General features: G+C 40.9%; 1 protein-coding gene across 5 annotated transcripts in view; it reads right to left on the bottom strand.

Annotated features, from left to right (window-relative positions):
• Positions 1-21,724, bottom strand: part of Shroom4 (shroom family member 4) — a 96,146-nt gene that overhangs the window by 45,414 nt on the left and 29,008 nt on the right. The window contains exons 1-3 of one of the 5 annotated variants that reach the window (XM_048796630.1): positions 5,672-6,049; positions 3,989-4,050; positions 1,350-1,484 (exon numbers count right to left, since the gene is read on the bottom strand). In XM_048796630.1, coding sequence (XP_048652587.1) covers positions 1,350-1,484; positions 3,989-4,050; positions 5,672-5,674 — 200 coding nt within the window. In that variant the 5' untranslated portion in view covers positions 5,675-6,049. Of the gene's footprint in view, positions 1-1,349; positions 1,485-3,988; positions 4,051-4,195; positions 5,133-5,671; positions 6,050-21,724 lie in introns of those variants that run through there. The other 4 variants (XM_048796632.1, XM_048796633.1, XM_048796631.1 and 1 more) reach the window with 4 other exon arrangements.

Raw genomic sequence — 21,724 nt, 5'->3', positions numbered from 1 at the left:
CCTCTATGAATTCAATGTCTGAGATCTTCTCTGATAATCTCTTTTAGACAGGAATAAGAGTAATATCTATATCAGTGGGTTGCTGTATAGAAGAAATCAGATAATAAATACAGCTCAGGTGCCTAGCAAGGGTTTGCTACAAGGCAGTGACTGTCTCAATTGTTGTTATTATTATCAGCATCCTCTTTACTACCAGTATTGATACCATGGTGGCCTCTGCCCAAACATTACTCCCTCATCCCTTACAGCAGAGCCAAACCAGGGGGATCAAGGAGCAGACACGATCTTGAATTTTAAGTGCCATTTCCCAAACACTTAGCCAAACAGAGCCAAGTCATGCCAGTAACTCCTTTGACTAGAACCCAGGGATTGCAGGCTGATATCAGAAATGCTGTTGCCCAGAAAGCCACAGCTGAGCAGCAGCACACGAGAGCCTCCGTCAGTGTCTCTTAATTCTTGCTTTCTGCCTTGCCCCTTAGTCACTCTGCTCACTTGTACTCTGGGCTAGGAATCCATCAATTCCTTGTTGGCAAGAGAACTTGCTGCCCACTGCACCACCCTTCCTGCTGAACAAAACCACACCCCTACTCCAACAGGAGCCAAGCTCAGAATATGTTTCGGTATATTCTAGAACAAACCTGCCTCTTCCCTGAGCCCCTGACTTCCAATGCCAAATAAAGTCACTGAATCAGGGAAAACTGTTAGTTTCTCTGAGCCTCCTCAACAGAAATTCTTTTTTGGAGGGAAGATTTAGTTGCAGAAAGGAAGAAGTAGTTGAAAGCAACACTTTGGCTCTGAGCTGGTCAAAAAGTTGGCTGTGTCCTGAGCAGCTGTTTCAATAACAATAGATAACATTGAGGTGCCTGTATTGAGTGATATTCCAGGCAGGTAGGCCCTGTTATCAGGGAGGTCCCTGTTTTGGCGACTTTGGCCCCATGATCAGCTGATGGACTGGGTGGAAGCCCCAGTGCATCATCATAGATAGAGAAGACCACCAGAACAGAACTGTGGGGTCCTTCTACATTAAGAGAGCAGGGGGATGGAAGGAATCAGAGAGACGGACTGAGAAAGTGCAGCTAGTGAATAGGGTGAGAAGCAGGACAATGTGGTGTCTCCCAAGCCAAATGAGGCATTTCAAGGAAACACTGTCCAGAAGGAAAGGGAGAGCCCAAAGCCACAGAGACTTAGCAGAACACTGGGAAAAGAAGCCAGGTATTCTGGACTCCCATGCCATTTCCCATTTTACCGCTCTTGGTTCTAAAACATCCAAGAGGGACCAGGTCAAAGGAGGGGGAGTGGCCAGGCTGTCCACACTCCAGTTCACCTTGAGGGGAGGGCTCTAGACTCACCTTGTACTGCAACCAGAATGCCAGGACAAGCTGAAGGCTTCAGAAGGGAAATGCATGGTGGTGGCCGCTTCAGGGCATCCCTCCAGCAGCTTGGCCACATGCCATGAGTGCGGCCTACTGACAGGGGCGTTTCTCCTGCAGTGAGAAAGGGACAGGAAGTTGGCTAAGGGAACCAGGGCTGAAATCACTTCCCAGGCAGCTTTCGCCCCACCCCCTCTTTCCCTTCAGCGAGGTAGAACATCTTGCAAGGAGCTGGTGTGGGAATCTGAGTGGCCCGTCTCAGCCCCCAGTACTGAAATCTCCTTTATCCAGTGAGTGATCCCTGGAGAAACAGCATGGCAGCTTCACAGGGCTGTTTTCTTCATAGGAATATCCTAAGTGTGTCTCATAGCGCTGGGCATATAGTAGATGCTCAATAAATACTTGTGGACTAAATGAGAGCCAGTGACCAATGAACAGTGAGCCAAACTCCACTTCTTTTTGAGGGGAAACATCAATCTGGCCAATCTTTCCCTTTTTCTCTGAGAAAGGAAGAGTCAAGTGACTGAGATCTGAATGGATCAACACTGCGCTGTGGATTCTCTAATTTTTACTCATTCATTTAATAAGCCCTGTTGCATGTTTACTTACTGTGTGGCATGTATGTTGCTCTAAGGGTACAGATATGAACAAAAGTTCTCTTTATCCTTGAGAACTTATAGATTTGTGAGAGACACAGACCTCAGTCAAATAAAGCATGGTAAAGACACTGAGAGAGTGAAAGATGAGATGTGCATGGAGCTGAGACACTTGAATTTGTAGGGAAAGTGGTGGCAGGGAATCCCAACTCCTGCCAGGGGATGGAGGACAGCACAGCACTAGGCTGGCAGAGGAGACTGGCTACCCAGCTGTCAGGAGTGAATAAAGGAAAACAGGTCTGAGGCGAAGGCCCCAGGTGCAGCCTGGGGTTTGCCAGGTACCTGAGGCTACAGCCACAAATCTCGCACTGACTGGCTTATTCAGGACCTGTCCCTGTCTCCTGGCATACTTCACATGAATAGATGCCATTCTTGAAAGTGGGGAAGAAAATATGTGGGGTGTGAATGCTGAGACAGACAGACAGTCCACAAGAGTAAATGATAGAGCAAGGGTCAGGAAGATACTTCAGATAAGGGGGAGAGAGGGGAAAACCAAATGTCAGAAAAGGAGAAAACTCTGAGAAAGAATATAGAGAAATACATAGTAGAGAGAATACTACAAAGAGAACCAGGTGTTAAATAAGGAGGTACCAGAGAGAGGGGGAGGATGATAGATTATTTGATAAGTTATTCACTCATTATTTACTAATTTATTCACATTCACTGTGCTGGGCTCCATATAAGGCACTCATGGTACAGATTTAAATAAGATATACGTTCCTGTTTTCATCAACTTTGTTATAGAGTGGGATAAATCAGCTCTCTACTTTATAGGGCAGTGGAAGATTGCAACCTAGCTAGAAATGTCCCTCCCCACAGCAGAAAAACAGAAGATCCAAGTAGTGTAAGGCTAAGGCCTGGAGAGGGAGTCCTGGGAGCATGGGCTTACTGGGGGCACATGGTTTGAGTGCTAACAGGCCAGACACAGAGAAGGTGGTACAGGAGGAAGGGCAGAGAAAGTTGGTTAACAAAGATAAGAGCCACCGGTCAGCAGCAGTGACCTTGACTATCCTGTAGTCAGATGGTCAATAAAAATTCATCAAGCATCTCCCAGTAATGTTCCTGTGTACTACTAGGTCTCTGGGCTATGCTTGTAGATACTAAGGCTGTACTGGCCAGGGCACCTGTCCCATTTGGGGCCCTTTTTCCACATCCTAGATTCCTGAAATTTCTCTGGGTCCAGGATATGTGCCTACCTCCTTTTCCCTAACTGTCCACCCCTCGTACTGAGTTCTACTGTGTCTTCTTTTATGATGTATCTCTAATGCCCCTCCCCTCCCCCCTCCTTCTCCCTCTCCATTCTCACTATGACCCTTACACAGAATTGCACCACTCCTTCCAGAATCCACCACCACCACATCCTGTTCCAGTTCAGGCCCTTAGGATTTTGTGTTCAAACTACTGCATCCGCTTGCCAGCCAGTCTCTTCGTGTTCCACCTCTGGTCGCTGCTTTATGATCATACTACACTGAACACCAACTGAATCAAGGGCATTCTCCTACTCAAGAATCTTCCCTGGCTCCCTATTTCCTACACTGTCCTGCCTCACATTTAAACTGGACTAGTTTTTCAAAGGCTATTTTACTCACCCAGCTCAACCTTTCATGTCTGCTCCAATCACACCATGTATCCAGCTTCACCCTTTCTGACTCTGTGCCTTTAATGTTAAATTTCTAGTAAAATCTAGTACAGATTCAGGAGTTGGACCACCTTGATTTGAATCCCAACTGATTAGCTTCTGAGGCATTAGGCAAGTTTCTTCACTTCTCAGAATCCTTGTTTACTTGGCAGTAAAGTAGAAATACGAGTATCTACCCGCTGGGGTTGTTGAAAGATCAAGTAAGAAAATGTATGTCAAGTGCTTAGAACTGGGTCTGGCCAGCCCTTCAAACAATAATAGTTATCACTATGACCGTTCCCCTGCCTAGAGTGTCCCCTCCTTTTTGTTAACCTAAATCCTACCTGTTCTTCAAGGTACTGCTCAAGTGCCATGTCTTCCTGGGAGCTTGTCCTGAGTAATCTAGCTAGTAGGCAAGGAGACAAAAACAAGTGAGAAGGATCTAGATTCAAATCCTACCTCTAGAATTTGAGATGGGTGATTCTATGTGAATCACTTGAATCATCTGAGCTTTAGTTCTCTGATCTAAGAAAGGGAAAAATAGTTCTTACCTGGATAGGTGACTGGAGAGATTAGAGAGAGTATTCTCCAAGCAAATGGGAAACAGCCTGGTCCATAGCAAATGGTCAGTAACTACTAGGTACTATAATAATGGTTATTAGCTCAAACTTGTCCTGTTTGGTAGCTCAAGAGAACACCCACAAAGGGCACCTCGATTTAATCATCTACTAAGTTTTTGCTATGACACTCCCTTGCCACACTTTGAAAGGTAGCTTACAAAAAGAACCTTGGGATTTCTTCAGAAGTAGGAATAGTAGGGGCTTTGGAGATACTAGGAGAAAATGAACAGCTCAGAGAAGGAAAATTCTAACAGAGGGAATTGGAGCCTTCTAACCCTAGTTTAGGAGAGGAGAGAAAACTTTGTCAGGTTTTGGCTTATTATTCCCGATTTGACTAGGCTTAGAATTAGTCCATGCTTATATTCAAATCCTAGCTATGTGACCTTGGACAAGTCATTTCTCTGAGGTGCAGATTCTTCTTTTTGAGGGAGGGGATGCTAGGAGTGCAGCCAGGACCTCATGCATGCTACGCAAACACTTTACCCCCAAGTCATATCCTTAACCACTTGAGTGATATTCTTTTTATATATATTTTCAGTTGTCAATGGACCTTTATTTTATTTATTTATATGTGGTGCTGAGAATCAAACCCAGTGCCTCACACATGCCAGGCAAGTGCTCTGCCATTGAGTCACAACCCCAGTCCCTGAGTGACAGATTCTTTATCCCTAAAATGGGGAAAGTGACCATCTCCTTCTTATGAGTTATGGTCTGAATTAATTGCAGTCCTGGGTGTGAAATCAGTACCTGACATAGATATTTTATAAACTTAAAAAAACTCACAGAGGTCATTTACTGAACAGTTATGATGTACCAGGCACTAGGAACAACAAAGACATTAGCTGGATTATTCCTCATGCTAGCCTTATATGGTAAGAACTATTATTACCCCATTTAACAGATGAAGAAACAGAGATGCATAAAACTGAAGTGATTTGCCAAGAGCACAGAGCTTGTAACCAGATGAATTGGGATCAAGACTCAGATCCCCTAGCTCCTACTAAGATACCACACAACCCCTCCTCCGCAAAGGGGTCTAACTAAGAAAGCTTGGATGCCCCAAACCATTCCCTCAAGAAGCAGTCAGAAAAGGGACGTCTCAGTAGTCCTAGACTGGAAACCACCCCTCCTGGGCAGTGGGGAAGGGGGGATCATGAGAAATGAGCAGAGAGGTAAGACAATTCCAACCACCCACCATGCAGCCCAGACCCACACATGGGGGCAATGACCTAGCACTTACACTTTCCCCTAAGGCTGGCTCAGGCACTAGCATTGAACACACACTCTATCATTCATTACACCAAAACACCTTTCTTAAGGAGGCAAAAAGAAAAGGGCATTAAAGAAAGAAAGCAGAAGAGAAGAGGGGTGGCGGCCTTGGCAGCCATGGCTATAGGCTGTACCTACCATGAAGTTGCCCAGAGCGGAGAGATGGCTTAGGAGAGAATGAGGTATCCAGCTAGCTCAGACTCTCAACGACAAACCCCGCAGCCGGCGTCCCTTCCTTAACTGGGACCCATCTGCCTTCCAGTTAAGACCTCCTGGGATGGGGAGCCATCAGCCCAAGTTCCTGAGTGTGGTCCAAGGGGCTCGGACACAGTCAGGTCTCAGTTGCAAGAACAGGAAGGAGTAGCACTGAAGGCAATGTGTGGTCATCGGCCTAGTTGGGCTTCAAAGTGACCACAGCCTTAGGGAACGAAAGGCAGTATGAAGAGCTAGATAGGAGTGAAGACAGTGCTCCAGGAACTAGCCAGGAACCCTGGTGGCAAAGGGAAGGATGAAAGGCAGTTCCAACAGCATAAACAGGCCCCCTGTTCCCGACTCCCACCTCTTCTGAGCCCTGGCCCACCCCCTCCACAGCTCAGAGGCCAATAAGGAAGCTGGGCCCCCAGCCACTGCTAGAACTCAGGAAAGGAGCAAGGAAATGATGTTTGGGAAAGATAAAGCGGGTGTCTAAAAAGAATTTTTAAAAATACACGTAAGTGAGAGAGAAAAATACCCCAGACACATACACTTAAAAGAATTCCTGAGCTTCCTGGACTGAGTTGACCCCACCCAGCCATCTCTGTAGGTCCTCAGGGTCCCAGAAAAGGAAAGCTCAGATCAGCCAAGCTGAGCAGCCTCCAGGTCCAAAGAAATGGCACCACAGCTGATTGTCTAAAGCTGGGAGCAAGTGAATTAAAACCTTTCCAAGGTGAAGGTCTTGCTGAGATATAAAGCCTTATGATCATTCTGGGTCTTATTTACAGGGTCTGCATTTCTGTATGAACAAACCCAAAACAAAACAAAACAAAACCTCAATTTCACACCAGAGACTCCAAGTCCAGAAAAGGTGCCCATTAGCAATGCTGAAATAGTGGCATTTGGGGTCAGTATTTGTGGCCTGCCATAAATTGACTCTGACCTCTGGCAACTTACTCCCCCTTCTCTGGGCTTCTGTTTCCTCTCTGAAAAATAAAACATTGAACTTAATCATCACAAATGACCCTTTCAGCTACAGCATACTATGATGCAGTAGTCCTGAGCCCCAGCCTGGGGCTCCAAATTATGTTCTCATTGACCAATACACTAGCCACAACTCAGAGTGCTTCACATGGGTTTATTGCACCCTTTAATCCAGGCTAAGGCATCAGAATTTAATTTCTTTTGAGAATTTAGAGTTAGGGTTTTCCCTTCATAATGTTTCTGATCCTACTCCCATTTCCCTTGGCCTCTAGCCCCAATTCCAGTAATTTCTGGCCCCTGAGAGGGCTTACGCAAACTCCCTCAGGACAAAAAGTATGCTAGGCCCTTTCCTCTCTGGGGAAATCACGTCCGGAGGCCCCTTCTCCTCTCTTCCCTGTGGACCTCATAGGGAAGTCTAGGTTGACTTTTACCAACTGTATAGGAGTACTGTATGAAGGAAATTTTGAGGTTTTGTGGGGGCATAGGGATCTGGCTTGGTGCCTCATCTCCATCATTCACTAGTTGTTTGGTCTTGGACATGACCCAGAACCTCAATTTCCTCCTGTGTAAAATACACCTGGCATGTGTCAGGCACGCAATAAGTGGTATCTGTTATTAATACTACCTTCTACCAAAAATAACAATGGGCAAGATATTGTATTTAGTAAGAAAATGGATATCTTCAATCCAGAGATAGAAAAGAAAGGGCCACTTAGGAGAAGGAACTTGTCAAACTTTGGGTGTCTTGTTAAAATGCAGATTCTGATTCAGCACTGGAGCTCAAGCTCTGATTTTTTTTAACCTCAACCCCTCTTTTCTGCCCTCTGTGTGTGTGTGTGTGTGTGTGTGTATGTGTGTGTGTGTGTGCTGGGGATTAAACCCAGGGCACTCTACCACTAACCTACATTCCCAGCACTTTTTATTTATTTATTTATTTACTTTTGAGATAGGATCTCACTAAGTTGCTGAGGCTGGCCTCAAATTGGAATCCCCCTGCCTCAGCTTTCCCAAGTTGCTGGAATTACAGGTGTGCACCACTGGGCTGGGCTTCAGGTTCTGACTTTCTAATGAGCTCCAGGGTGGTGGTGGTACTGCTGCTACCGCAGCCATAACCACATTTAGAGTGGCAACATACTAAGTAATAAGCCTTGCCCTCAAGAATCACCAGGCCTGGGTGCCCAGCCTTCCCTAATCTTCTCATTGCCAAGTGCCTTCCTCCATCCTTTCAGTCACCTGACCCATGCAAGTGCATGCCTGATGAGGCTTGCTGAGCCCCATTTCCTAACAAAATAAAGTGCAATGAGTTTGACAGCAGTCTGACCCTGTCAGTAGCAAGGTGAGGCTGAGGAAATAATACCTGGAAACATATGCCTGTTGATGGAACTGGCTGAAAAGTTCCTGAGGTGAAAGGTGTCAATAAGAATCCAGCAGATTTAACTGGAAGTTTCTGGGAAGGCAGGGTGGGAATATGGGAGATCTGGGCAATCTTCAGATGAGGTGATAGGCAGGTAGGCACAGACAGGATATACTCAAGAAATCTTTGTGTAAGAAAAGAGATCTTGGGCAGCAGTTAGGCCAGTTTAGGATTGGGGGAAGAGGCTGGAAGATGGCATGGGGAGAAAAGGAACACTCTGCCACTTAGCAGAACTGAGTTCCAGACAACGTGACTAGGTATAACCTCCTATGATGGGGACAAGGTAAGGATAGCTGCCTCTTTCCTAAGCTCTCCAAGGATAAGAACTTGGCATGTGGACAGAGGAGGGTGGATATATGCCAGCAAAAGTGATGGATCCACCATAATCAACTCCCAGAAGAGTCTTTGTAAAGTTACCTTGAGAGGTTAGGAGAGGAAGGTTGAGCAACTCTGGAAGAGTCAATCTCCAGCAGCTCCTCTTGGCTGTTTCCCTGATATCCTCTGATGGTACCACTTGTCTCTGAACCTGGCTTTCAGTGGACCTCTCAAGAGACACTTATTGGGAGAGAACAATCAGAAAGAGAACCAGAGCTCTGCACAACCCAGGGCAAGAAGAAAATGTAACCCCTGTTACTTGGGGCTGTGCTTAGCAAGAAGTCTAGGCCATAATGGAGTGTGGGCTCTTTCTGCTTTTGAAAGTGTTTGGATAAGGAGAAGCACAAAAGAGTGTCCTTGATTAGCTCTGTTTACTTTCTGTGACTCTTCCAGCCTCCCCCCAAAGAGCACATTCCACCTGCCCCACATGAAGGAGCCTAAACTCATTCTGGCCCGCCTGGCAGGAAGGGAAGCCTGCAGACCTGCGGAGGGGACAGAACAATGCACAGCTTGTTTATCTGACAGAGGAGGGGAAAAGCTGCTTGGTCACCATGGAGGGACACAGAGCTCTGAAGGCCCACCCCCACTTCACTGTTGGCTGGAAGACCTTGAAGCCTGGTGATCCATGGACCCTTCCTTACTATAGACAAAAACCAAGGGGGAAATTGTGTGTGTGTGTGTGTGTGTGTGTGTGAGAGAGAGAGAGAGAGAGAGAGATTTTAAAGAGAACTTTCAGGACAACGGCTGGTGTCATTCTGGGAAAACTATAATCTGGGACATCAAGAGATGAATACATTTGGGAGAAAGGGATGATTTCGGTACTCAGTTCTACCTTCCCATCCCTTTCCCTGTGAATAGACAGGTCAAGTTCTTCCATGAAAATCTGCTGGATCCTCATCTACACCTTCCACCTCAGGATTCATCTCTGGCTCTAAAGAAATCCAGATAAGAAATAAGAATAAGTAGGGAATCTTGTGATGAAAATAAAGACCCTCTGATTGTTAGAGCATGCATAGCAGGAGGGTGTTTTCTGACTTTCCAAGAAGGGAGTGATCACTTCATCTGACTGGGGTCATTACATTTGACATTCTGTTTCTATTACTCCATTTATAAATGGGAATAAATCTTTATTCCTTCCTTCCTTTCCTTATTTCTTTTTCATTCTTTCTTTCTTTCAGTACTGAGAATGGAACCCATAGGTACTTTAACACTGAGCCACATCTCTAGTCCTTTTTTTTTTTTTTTTTTTTATGTTGTTGTTGTTGTGTTTTGAGGCAAAGTTGCTGAGGCTGGCCTTGAACTTGCAATCCTCCTGTCTCAGCCTAAGGAGACCACTTTTTCCAAAGAAGGTTGGAAGGAAGTAACCATACAGATGACTTGGGAGAGCTTTGCAAATTCTGAGAACTAGAAAATGCATAATAGTTTAGAAACACAGTTCTTGTAATTCATTTTTCCTGTAGGCTAGTGAGTAATTTGTAGGCTGTTTGTTGTTGTTGTCACTTTTTTTTGGTACTCGTTATTGAACCCAGTGATGCTTTATCAATGAGCTACATCTCCACTCCTTTCATTAAAATGTTGATTCAGGGTCTCTTTGTTGCCCAGGCTGGCTGGGCAATCTTACTGTCTCAGCCTCCCGAGTTGCTGGGATTATAAGGCATGTTCCACTGTGCCTGGCGCAAATTTGACATGTAGACAGAGGAGGGTGGGCATGTGCAAGCAGGAGTCATGGATCAACACAAGTTTTTCTAGATATGGTCTGATGAAATATACCCACCATTGACTATTTCTTGTCAATGGCCCTAAAAGCGAAAATATAAATGTTGCAAAACTTTTGCAGCTTCTAGAAGGAAGGGGATCAAATAAAATCTCTGAATAATGAAAAAGGGCTTCCCCTCCCCCACCTCTCCAAAAACTAGGGAGGGTGGGATTGGAGCTCAGTGGTAGAGTGCTCACCTAGCACTGGGTTCAATCCTCAGCACCACATAAAAACAAATAAATAAAATAAAGATATTGTGTACATCTACAACTAAAAAAATCAATACTTTAAAAAGAAAAGCTAAGGATAAAACATGAGAAAGCTGAAAGAGACTTCAGAAGAGCATAATGGAATAAAAGCATCAAGTACACAGAGAACCATCTGATTTTACAGATGACCTTAAAGCTTTTGCCATGATGCCCAATTTCCTAAACCAACTCCCAAAGTGATAAATAAGGTGGAGGCTGTTTGTCCTCCAGCTTGGTTGCTACCAGTTACGTTTATACCCTCCCTTGGGAAGGAGGCAGCAAGGGATAATACAAACTTTCCTTTCTTCCTCCTTTAGGCCCATTGTTTTCTTCAGCTCACACCCAGTGTTAGACACAATGTTTCAAGCATCTGATGGAATCCGAAAAGGTTTCCCCAGAATCATGTCTCAAAGTCCTTAGCACTACTTCTGGCCACTCCTGAATCATCTCTGTTACTAAAGACATGGAGCGCTAGAGTAATAGCCAACAATGGCTAGGACCCCAATTGAAATAAAAGAATCTACTTACTCTGCTTTGAGCAAATATGATAATGAGGACAGGCCAACCCTCAGCAGAACTGGATAACCATGAGCAAGATGGACATCAGGAGAGATGAGATTGGTGAGATACCTAGGCATATCATGGAGTTTTCCAAGACCAACAAAGGCCATCGGTTTGAATTGTATTCTCAAGGAACTAGGAAGCTGTGGGAGGTTGTTAAATGGGGCTAACATGATCTACGTTTTGTAAAGATCTCATTTGGCTGATGGATTTGGTAAAGGTGGGGAGGGATAAGAATAGAAACCAGGCAACCAATTTAAAAGGTTCATGTAGATAAGAGAGAATGGTGGTTTGTTCAAAAAAGGTAGAAGGAGGCATAAGGAACAGAGGTTTATTAATATTAGGGATATTTTGAAGAGGTAGTGCCAACAGCATTTATTAATGGGTTGAATGTGGAGAGTGAAGAAAAAAGAATAACTATGACACTAGGGTCATCTGGCACCTGTACCTTCTTAGCACAGTATTCATTCCCGAAACTGAGTAATTAGTAGCTCTTAAAAAAAAGAAAAAAGAAAAAGAAAGTTGGCAGTCATTGCTGTTCTTTTTTCTAAGCATTTATGGAGCTTCTATCTACATGTAAGGTGCTTGGAAAGGTATTCAAGAACACATCAAAATGAAGAAGTTATCATCTCTGTGCTCAAGGAATTTATAGCATAAAAGGGGAGAAGAAAAAGACCTAGATAACCACTAAACAGGAAACAAAGTCAGAAGTTCCAGAAAGGAAATGCTAACCAAAGGAGAGTTCAAAGGAGAATACATAGCTAGCTGAATCAAGGAAGGCTTCACAGAATCTCCAAGCTAATTTTAGAAGACTTAGTACAATTTCAACTAGAGAAGACTAGGAGAGAGATCCTGCCAGGTTTACATGAATAAAAGTAGGAAAGGCAGGAATGTGCTGAAGGAAGAACATACTCTTTCTATAGGGCACATAGGAAGTAAAAATAGAATGACTCAAGAACATGGGGACCTTGAGTATCAGGTTGAAGCACTGGCTTTTTATTATCCCATAGGCAAGAGACAGGCATTGCAGGTTCCAGAATAGGAGAGAAACAGAATGAAAAGCAGAATTCCATGCAGGTGGTTTTTTTTTTGTTGTTGTTTTGTTTTTTTTTTTATACTGGGGATTGAAGCCAGGGGCACTTAATCACTGAGCTACATCCCTAGTCCTTTTTTTTTCTTTTAATTTTGAGATAAGGTCTTGCTAAGTTGCTTAAGGCCTCACTAAGTTCCTGAGGCTGGCCTCAAACTTGCGACCTCGTACCTGAGCCTCCCAAGTTGCTGAACTGACAGGAGTGCACCATCATGCCCAGCTAGAGATGTGTTTTAACAAGTTTTTATATGATTCTGATGCACTCTCAAGTTTGATAACCATTACTCTATTGTACATTTTAGAACAGATATTCAAATGGCTTCTTCAAAATACTGGCAGAGGCTTTGACGTTGGTGGGTTCTGGCCTACTAAAGTAGGCTAGAAGCCTCCCTTCAACTGCCAATACCACATATATAATACAGGACAATATCTTGAAAGGTACATGGGATCCCTCAGGGGAGGGCATGGATCTCTGTATGGTAAAGAAGATTCTACAACCAAGAAGGCAATTCCTGGGTGACAGATACATTTGTCAGGGAGAAGTATTGAGCAGGTAAACAGGTAAGGTTGCTTTGGATACATTCCCAAAAATGGAGATTGCTGAGTTTAAATTCAATTATTTGTTTTCAGTACTGGGAATTGAATCCATAGCTTGTCACATGGTAGAGAAGCTACCATATATGTGCTTCCCCTATGAGGTATACCCTCATAAAGATTCTCACCTGGTTCCACAGTATTTTGCATGAACCCCTGCAAAATGTCCCAGCCTGAGGCATTCCACGTTCATAAACCTCTAGTTCTTCAAGCTTTTATGTCCTTTAGTTTTGTTTCTTTCTTTTTACAGTTTTATTAAAGTTTAGCTAATAAATAAAAATTGCATTTATTTATGCTGTACATGAAGGTTTAATACATGTGTACATCAAAAAATGCTTATCAGGCTAATTAGCATATCCATTACCTCTATTGTAGTTTAGATATGAGATGTCCCCCAAAAGCTCATGGGTGAGACAATGCAACAAAGCTTAGAAGTGAAATGATTGGGTTATGAGAGTCATAACCTAATCAGTACATCAACCGACTTGAACAGATGAACTGGGTGATGATTATAGGGAGATAGGGTGTGGTTGGAGGAGATGGTTTCCTGGGGCCATAACTTTGGCCTTTATATTTTGTCCCTGGTGAGTGAGAGTTCTCTCTCTGCTTCCTGGTGACCATGTTCTAAGCTGCTTTCCTCCTCCACACCTTTCCACTGAGATGTTCTGCCTCACCTCAGGCCCAGAACAACAGAGTCAGCCATCTCTGGACTGTGACCTCTGAAATCATGGATGACAAATAAACTTTTCCTCTTCTAAAATGGTCCTTGTCAGGTCTTTCGGTCATAGAGACAAAAAACAACCCCACATAGCTACTGACTAAAACAACACCACATAGCTACTCTTTTTATGTGGTGAGATTATTTAAGATTACTCTTATTAGCAATGTGCAAGAATACAATACATTATTATTAACTATAGGCACCAAGCTGGATATTAAATCTCTAGAGATTAATCATTCTGCATAATCAAAGCTTTATATCCTTTGACAACTACATCCCCATTTCCTGGCCCACCCCACCTTCTGGTACCACAATTTTATTCCTATGAGTTCAATTTTTTTAGATTCCAGGTATAAGAAAGACCATGTACCTTTCTGTGCTTGACTTATTTCACTTAGCATAATGTTCCTTAATTCCATCCATGTAGTCACAGATGAAATAATTTCCTTCTTTTTAGAGGTTTAACAGTATTTCATTGTGCATATATATCACATTGTCTTTATTTGTTCCTCGGTCAATGGACAACTTAGGTCAATTCCACATCTAGTTATTGTGCATAATGCTGCAATAAATGTAAGAGTGCAGATATCTCTTCATGATACTTACTTCATTTGTTTTGGATACATTCCCAAAAGTGGAGATTGCTGAGTTTAAATTCAATTTTTTTTTTCAGTACTGGGAATTGAATCCACAGCTTGGCACATGGTAGGGAAGCACCCTGTCACTAAGCTACATCCTCAGTCCTAAATTCTAACTTTTTGAGGAACCTCCATACTGCTTTCCACTGTGGCTATACTAATGGACATGGCCACAAAGGTTTCCTTTTCTCCATATTCTCAGGAGCACTTGTGATCATTTTTTATAGTATCTTTTTGATAGTAGCCATTCTAACAAGTGTGAGGGGATGTCTAATTGTGGTTTTTATTTGCATTTCTCTAATTATTAGTGACATTGAGCTTTTTTCTCCATATTCTTTTAAGAAATGTGTATTCACCTTAGAAAATGGAAAGATCTCCTTTGTTCTTGGATTGGCACAATTAATATTGTCAAAATGACCATATTACCAAAAGCACTATACAGATTTAATGCAATTCCAATCGAAATCCCAATGACATTCCTTGTATAAATAGAAAAAAGCAGCCATGAAATTCATTTGGAAAAATAAGAGACTCATAACAGCTAAAGCAATCCTTAGCAAGAAGAGTGAAGCAGGTGGCATCACTATATCAGACCTTAATCTATACTACAGAGCAATAGAACAAAAACAACATGATATTGGCTCCAAAATAGACTTGTAGATCAATGGAACAGAATAGAGGACACAGAGATTAAACCACATAATTACTGTATCTTATATTAGACAAAGGTGCCAAAAACCTATATTGGAGAAAAGATAGCTTCTTCAACAAATGGTGCTGGGAAAACTGGAAATCCATATGCAGCAAAATGAAAGTAAGCCCCTGTCTCTCACCATGCACAAAACTCAACTCGAAGTGGATCAAGGACCTAGGAATTAAACCAGAGTCCCTGCACCTAATAGAAGAAAAAGTAGGTCCAAATCTCCATCATGTTGGATTAGGCCCCGACTTCCTTAATAAGACTCCTATAGCTTAAGAAATAAAATCAAGAATCAATAAATGGAATGGATTCAAACTAAAAAGCTTCTACTCAACAAAAGAAATAATCAGTGAAGTGAATAGAGAGCCTACAGAATGGGAGCAAATTCTTACCACATACACATCAGATAGAGCACTAATCTCTAGTAAAGAACTCAAAAAAATCTTAATACCAAACCCCCCCCCCCAAACAACCCGATCAATAAATGGGCCAAGGAACTGAACAGACAGTTCTCAGAAGATGATATACAATCAATCAACAAATATATGAAAAAATGTTCAACATCTCTAGCAATCAGAGAAATGCAAATCAAAACTACTCTAAGATTTCATCTCACTCCAGTCAGAATGGCAGCTATTAAGAATACAAACAACAATAAGTGTTGGTGAGGATGTATAGAAAAAGGCACACTCATACATTGCTGGTGGGACTGCAAACTCATGCAACCAATATGGAAAGCAGTATCAAGATTCCTTGGAAAACTTGGAATGGAACCACCATTGACTCAGCCACTTCTTGGTTTATACCTAAAGGACTTAAAAACAGCATACTAAAGGGACACAGCCACATCAGTGTTTAAAGCAGCACAATTCACAATAGCTAAACTGTGGAACCAACCTAAATACCCTTTAGTAAACGAATGGATAAAGAAACTGTGGTATACATACACAAAGGAATATTACTCAGCATGAAAAATAATAAAATCATGGCATTTGCAGGTAAATGGATGGAGTTGGAGAATATTATGCTAAGCAAAATAAGCTAATCCCCCAAAATCAAATGCCAAATGTTTTCTCTGATATGTGGATGCTGATCCATAATGGGAGTGGCAGGGAGCACAAGATGAATTGAGGAACTTTAGATAGGGCAAAGGAGAGGAAGGGGATGGGAAGGGGCATGGGGGTAATAAAGTCAGTGGAATGAGATGGACATCATTACCCTAAGTACATGTATGAAGACACAAATGGTGTGACTCTATGTACAGCCAGAGACATGAAAAATTGCGCTCTATATGTGTACTATGAATTGACATGCATTCTGTTGTCATGTATAACAAATTAGAATAAGTAAATTTAAAAAAATAAAAAAGAAATGTCTATTCAGTTCTTAAGTTCATTTTTAAAAATCAGGTTATTTATATGCTTGCCATTGAATTGTTTGAGTTTTTTTAAAATATATTTTGGATACTAAAGTCTTGTATAGTTTGCAAATATTTTCTCCCATTTCATATGCTGTCTCTTTGTTGATGCTTCCTTTGTGATATTTTTAGTTGGTGATTATCTCATGTGTCTATTTTGTCTACTTTGCTTTTGTTGCCTGTACTTTGGGGGTCATATAAATAAATCTTCACCAAGACCAACGTCAAGTTTTTCCCTAGGCTTTCTTCCAGTAGTTTTAGTTTCTGATCTTAGGTATTACTTTTTAATCCATGCTAAGTCGATTTTTGTATAAGGTATGAAATATGCATACAATTTTATACTTCTGCCTGTGGCTTCCCAATATTCCAAGCTCCATTTATTGAAAAGACTTTCCTTTTCCCGTTCTAAGTTCTTCATAGCGTTTTTGAAAACCAGTTGATTGTAAATGTGTGTATTTATTTCTGGGGTCTCTATTCTGATTCATTGATCTACCTACCCGTTTGCTTACTTTCATTGCAGTAGCAATACTGATACTGGGGATTGAACCCAGGTGTACTTTAGCACTGAGCTATAGCCCCTGACATTTTTTTTTGACACGGGGATCTCATTAGGTTGCCCAGGGTGGCCTTGAACTTGTGATCCTCCTGCCTCAGCTCTCCCTCCATTGTTGGGATTATAGGAATTAGGAAATGAAGGAAAGCATTTAAGATACCATGATTCAAGAATAAAGGGGCAGATTTGAGAATTGTCTAGTCTAAGAGGTAGAATCAATAAATCTTGATACCTTCTACAGTCTGAATATTTACATCATCCAAAACTTACATTGAAACTTAATCCCCCAAAATGTCTTATGGTAATGATATTTGGAGGTGGGGCCACTGGGAGGCAATCAGACTTAGATGCAAGGATAAAGATAGGGCCCTCTGATTGCATTAGTGGCTTTATAAGAAGGATACCCAGAGACACAAAATCCATAGACTCTCAAGTCCCTTATGAAAAGTGGTTTTTAATTTGCATACAACACATACACAACCTCCCATATGGTTTAAATCATCTCTACATGGCATATAATACCTAATATAATGTGAACACTATGTATATGATTGCTATACTATATTGCTTAGTGAATAAAAACAAGAAAAATGCAAAAAAAAAAAAAAAGAAGAAGAAGAAGAAGAAGAAAGACCTAAGCTCTTTCTTGCCCTGTGACACCCTGTGCCAACTCAGGATTTTGCAGAAAGTTTTCACCATCAGGAAGGCCCTCACCAATGCAGCCCCTTGACATTGGACTTTCCAGCCTCTGAAACCATCAGAAGCAAATTCCTTTTCTGTGTGAATGCCCCAGTCTGTGTCATTTAGTCATAGCAATGGAAAATAGATTAAGACGGTGCCTGATCTGACTGCTAAAGGGGTAAAGGAGAGAGTCCAGAGATTCTATCAGATTTCTCTCCTTAGTAAATGACTCAACCCATCACCCTCACTATCAGAAGAAAAGTGGGGAGGAAACTTAGTTGAGTTTTGGACCAGCTGATTTTTAATCATTTCTTAGTTTTAAAAGTCATATCAAGCTATTCAAGCAGTAAAAATACATGAAATGAAAAAGCAGTTCCCCACACTCCAAAGGAACATTTTTTAACCCTTGAGCAGAAGTATGACATAGTATGAAGATCATAAGCAGACTCTCTAAACTTGAACTCACAGTTTCTAGCTGTTTGGCATCTTTGTCTCAGTTACATTATCTTTAAAATGGGAATTATAATAATAGCACACACACAAAAGAATATCATAATACTGTTTAGAATCTTGCTGTTTGTGCTTAACAATATATTTTAGAGATAACTTCATATCTGCAGATACTTTTTCAAAAATTCTAATAACTGCATAGTATTTCAGTGTGTAATTTTTTTAAGAGTTTATTTAATGTTTACTATCCAAGTAATGAATACTGAGATTGTTTCTAATGTTTTGAAATACAAAAAAAAATGCTTCAAAGAACACCTCTGTACATGTCTTTACAAACATCTCTGATTGTATCATTTAGATAAAGTTCTACAAATGGAACTCTGGCTTAAAAAGTGTATAAATGTAGGATAAAATCTACTAAAACCCAGAGAGGTTATGCTAATTTGAATTCCCACAAACAATGCATGAGAGCAGTGCTTTTCAAACTTTCATGGGCATGCAAATCAGCTGCATCTCATTAAGATGCAGATTCTGGTTTAGTAGTCTGGGGAGGAGCTGCATTTCTTACAAGTTCTCATTTGCTCACATAATTTGATAAAGCAGATATCATTATTCCCATTTTATTTTATTTTATTTATTTTTTAAAATAAATAAATGACAGCAGAATGCATTACAATTCTTATTACACATATACAGCACAAGATAAGGAAACTGGGATGGGGATGTAGCTCAGTGATAGAGGGCTTGCTGAGCATGCAGTGACAATTACCAGTGACACTAAATTAAATAAACAAACAAACAAATAAATAAATCTATGATATATACTCAGTATATACCCAATATCAGTATTAGTAACTTGCTGAAAGTCATTCAGTAGATAGGTGATTTGATACCAGATCTATTATATACCAGTGGCTACATGTAATAGAATGATAGATAGCACACTTACTTCTACTCTACTTCATCACGGAAATTTTGCTCATTGGAGAAGAAGAAGTAAAGACGCTCCTTAACTATTTTCAATCTGGAGGATGCTCATTCATCTTGGAACCATAAAAAAAGCATTGGGGGCGGGGGCTGGGGCTGTAGCTCAGTGGTAGAGCGCTTGCCTTGCATGTGTGAGGTACTGGGTTCGATCCTCAGCACCACATAAAAATAAACAAATAAAATAAAGACATTTTTAAAAAAGCATCATGGAAGTGGAAGGATTAGGAGCCAAGCTACAGTGAAAAAATAGTAGGTAAGAAAGTAGAGACAAGTGTGTAAGAATACTTTTAAAGAGTCTAAGAGGTTTGGAAGAAGAAATGATTGGTTGAAATGATTTGGAGAAAATGATTGGTTGTTGGAAAAAGACGAAGGGTAAAGGCAGATGACATTTTGGGGGGGGGATGCAGTGATCTCCCAAAGATATTTAAGTGGATTTTCAACTAGTTAAGATTATGAATAGCATTCTATGGGTCTAGGGCAACCTCTAGACCTGATCTCTCACCTAAACCCCTGCAACTGCCAGTCACATCTCTATCCCACCAAGTGCCCCAAACTAAAAACAAAACACTGAAACCAAACAATAATGAAGACTTAGCCTACTTCTTCCTAATTTATCATTTTGTTTTATTATGTATTTGTTCCAAATCCTTAAAGATCTGACTGGCTCAAACCCTGTAGTTATTGTTTATTCCTCTTCTTCTTTAGCCTTTATATTGAATTAGTCACAAAGTGCTGGCATTGAAATAGCTCCCCCTAATAGCCAACTCATTGGAATAGCCTCACTTTTACTACTGCCTACTCTATATAACCAACTATATCACATCTCTTCCTCCATTCAATCCAACCCACTCCAATTTTCCACATGTGCAAATTTCGTTTTTATTCACCAACTTACACTCCTCCAATGGCTTCCCATTAACTGCTGGGTGAAGTTTGCTTTTATAAGCCATCTAGAGATTGAACAAATTTATTTCTTATTGATTCCTCTCCATAAACCTTAAATTGAATGAGCATCCTTACTATTTCTCAAGACTAGATTTCTCCCCACCCTCTCTATATGCCTTCCCACACACCGTTGAAGAATCAGGCAAAGTATCTTGTCTTGTTCTCAAGCACATTGATATGTTTTCTTCCTTCAATTTTCAAAATCACTTGCTGCTGGTACCACTCATTTCAATAATCCTCTACTTCTTTGCCAAAGTATTTTGCCTATATATGTCTTATCTGTCTCAACTAGAGCACTAGATCAGAGTATAATCCTGCTGTGAACCCCAGTACATTGCTTAACAAACCTGCTATTCACTCAAAATTAAATTATTAAAGCAGTGAAATTGTTTTATGCATTTAAAAAGATCTTTGGTGAATTAATTTTTGGAAAATATCTACTTTCTTTTTAATTTTCAAATACCATATTAAGAATAATGAGGACTGGGGTTGTAGCTCAGTGGTAGAGCACTTCTGTAGCATGTGTGAGGCCCTGGGTTCCATCCTCAGCACCACATAAAAATAAATAAAATAAAGGTATTGTGTCCATCTACACTAAAGCTATTTTAAAAATAGAACAATGACGCACATTCACTTGATATATACCCAGTATTAGGAACTGTTCTAGGTATTTTCTTATGAAGTACTTATTACTTCCCAGACCCCTGTCAGGTGGGAATTATTGTTCTGAATTGCCATAGAGAGTCTATGAGAAATTTAATGGCTTGTTCAATATGTTTACTATTTCCACTGACTACCCACAGCTTACATTTAAAACCTCCAAGTCCCTCATTCCACCCTCTATAACAGATTCCCTTCTTTTATTTCTATTTTTTAAACAGGGTCCCCTGGTTCTTAGTTGGATTATAAAGATTATTTTTTATAGTTTTGATGTAAAAATTATGGTTAACAAAATAAGTAATAATTAATATATTCATATCTCGAATATTGTGTCTAATTACAGTTATTATGAATAATTAGAGAAAGTATCTTTGTGTCCCTGAAGTAAACTTGTGCCATAATGCAAAGGGAGATGAGATGCAGCAGGGTGCTGTATTAACATTCATAATTACGCATCTTATGTTCCAAAATGAATTGTTGTTTGCCATCAAGGGAAAATGACAATAGTAAGAATTATGACAAAAGCACATAAGGTTAATCAACATATAATTGACTCTCAATTATGCACATATTAGATGTTTTCTTTCATTGATGTTTTGATCATTTAGAAACACTGTAAACTAATCTACTAAAATATATTTTCCTATTAAAGATTCATGAAATAAACACAAAAACATAAAATGAATTAACTTTTGTGACACATAATAGCTATATCACTTAAGGGAAATTTTGTTCCACAAACACAATAACCTACACATAGCAACAGTGACACCTTTTCCAGTGATATTTGTTCTGAAAGACACACACACACACACACACACACACACACAACACATGCTTTGGGGGCAATTGAAACCTATTGGGAGAAAAATACTAGATTAAATACTATTATTTAGGCTGGGTGCAGTGGCACACACCTGTAATCCCAGCAGCTCAGGAGGTTGAGGTAGGAGGATCATGAGTTCAAAACCATCCTCAGCAAAAGCGAGGCGCTAAGCATCTCAGGGAGACCCTGTTTCTTTGTGTCCCTGAAGTAAACTTGTGCCATAATGCAAAGGGAGATGAGATGCAGCAGGGTGCTGTATTAACATTCATAATTACGCATCTTATGTTCCAAAATAAAATACAAAATAGGGCTGGGAATGTGGCTCAGTGGTTGAGCGCCCCTGAGTTTAACCCCTGGTACCCAAAAAAAAAAAAAAAAAAAAAATTTTTTTTTTTTTTT

The sequence above is a fragment of the Marmota marmota genome, unplaced genomic scaffold (assembly GCF_001458135.2).
Source record: "Marmota marmota marmota unplaced genomic scaffold, marMar, whole genome shotgun sequence".
NCBI classification, from domain to species: domain Eukaryota; kingdom Metazoa; phylum Chordata; class Mammalia; order Rodentia; family Sciuridae; genus Marmota; species Marmota marmota.
Note: the sequence above shows the minus strand (reverse complement) of the source record. Positions and strands in the feature narration are given on the sequence as shown.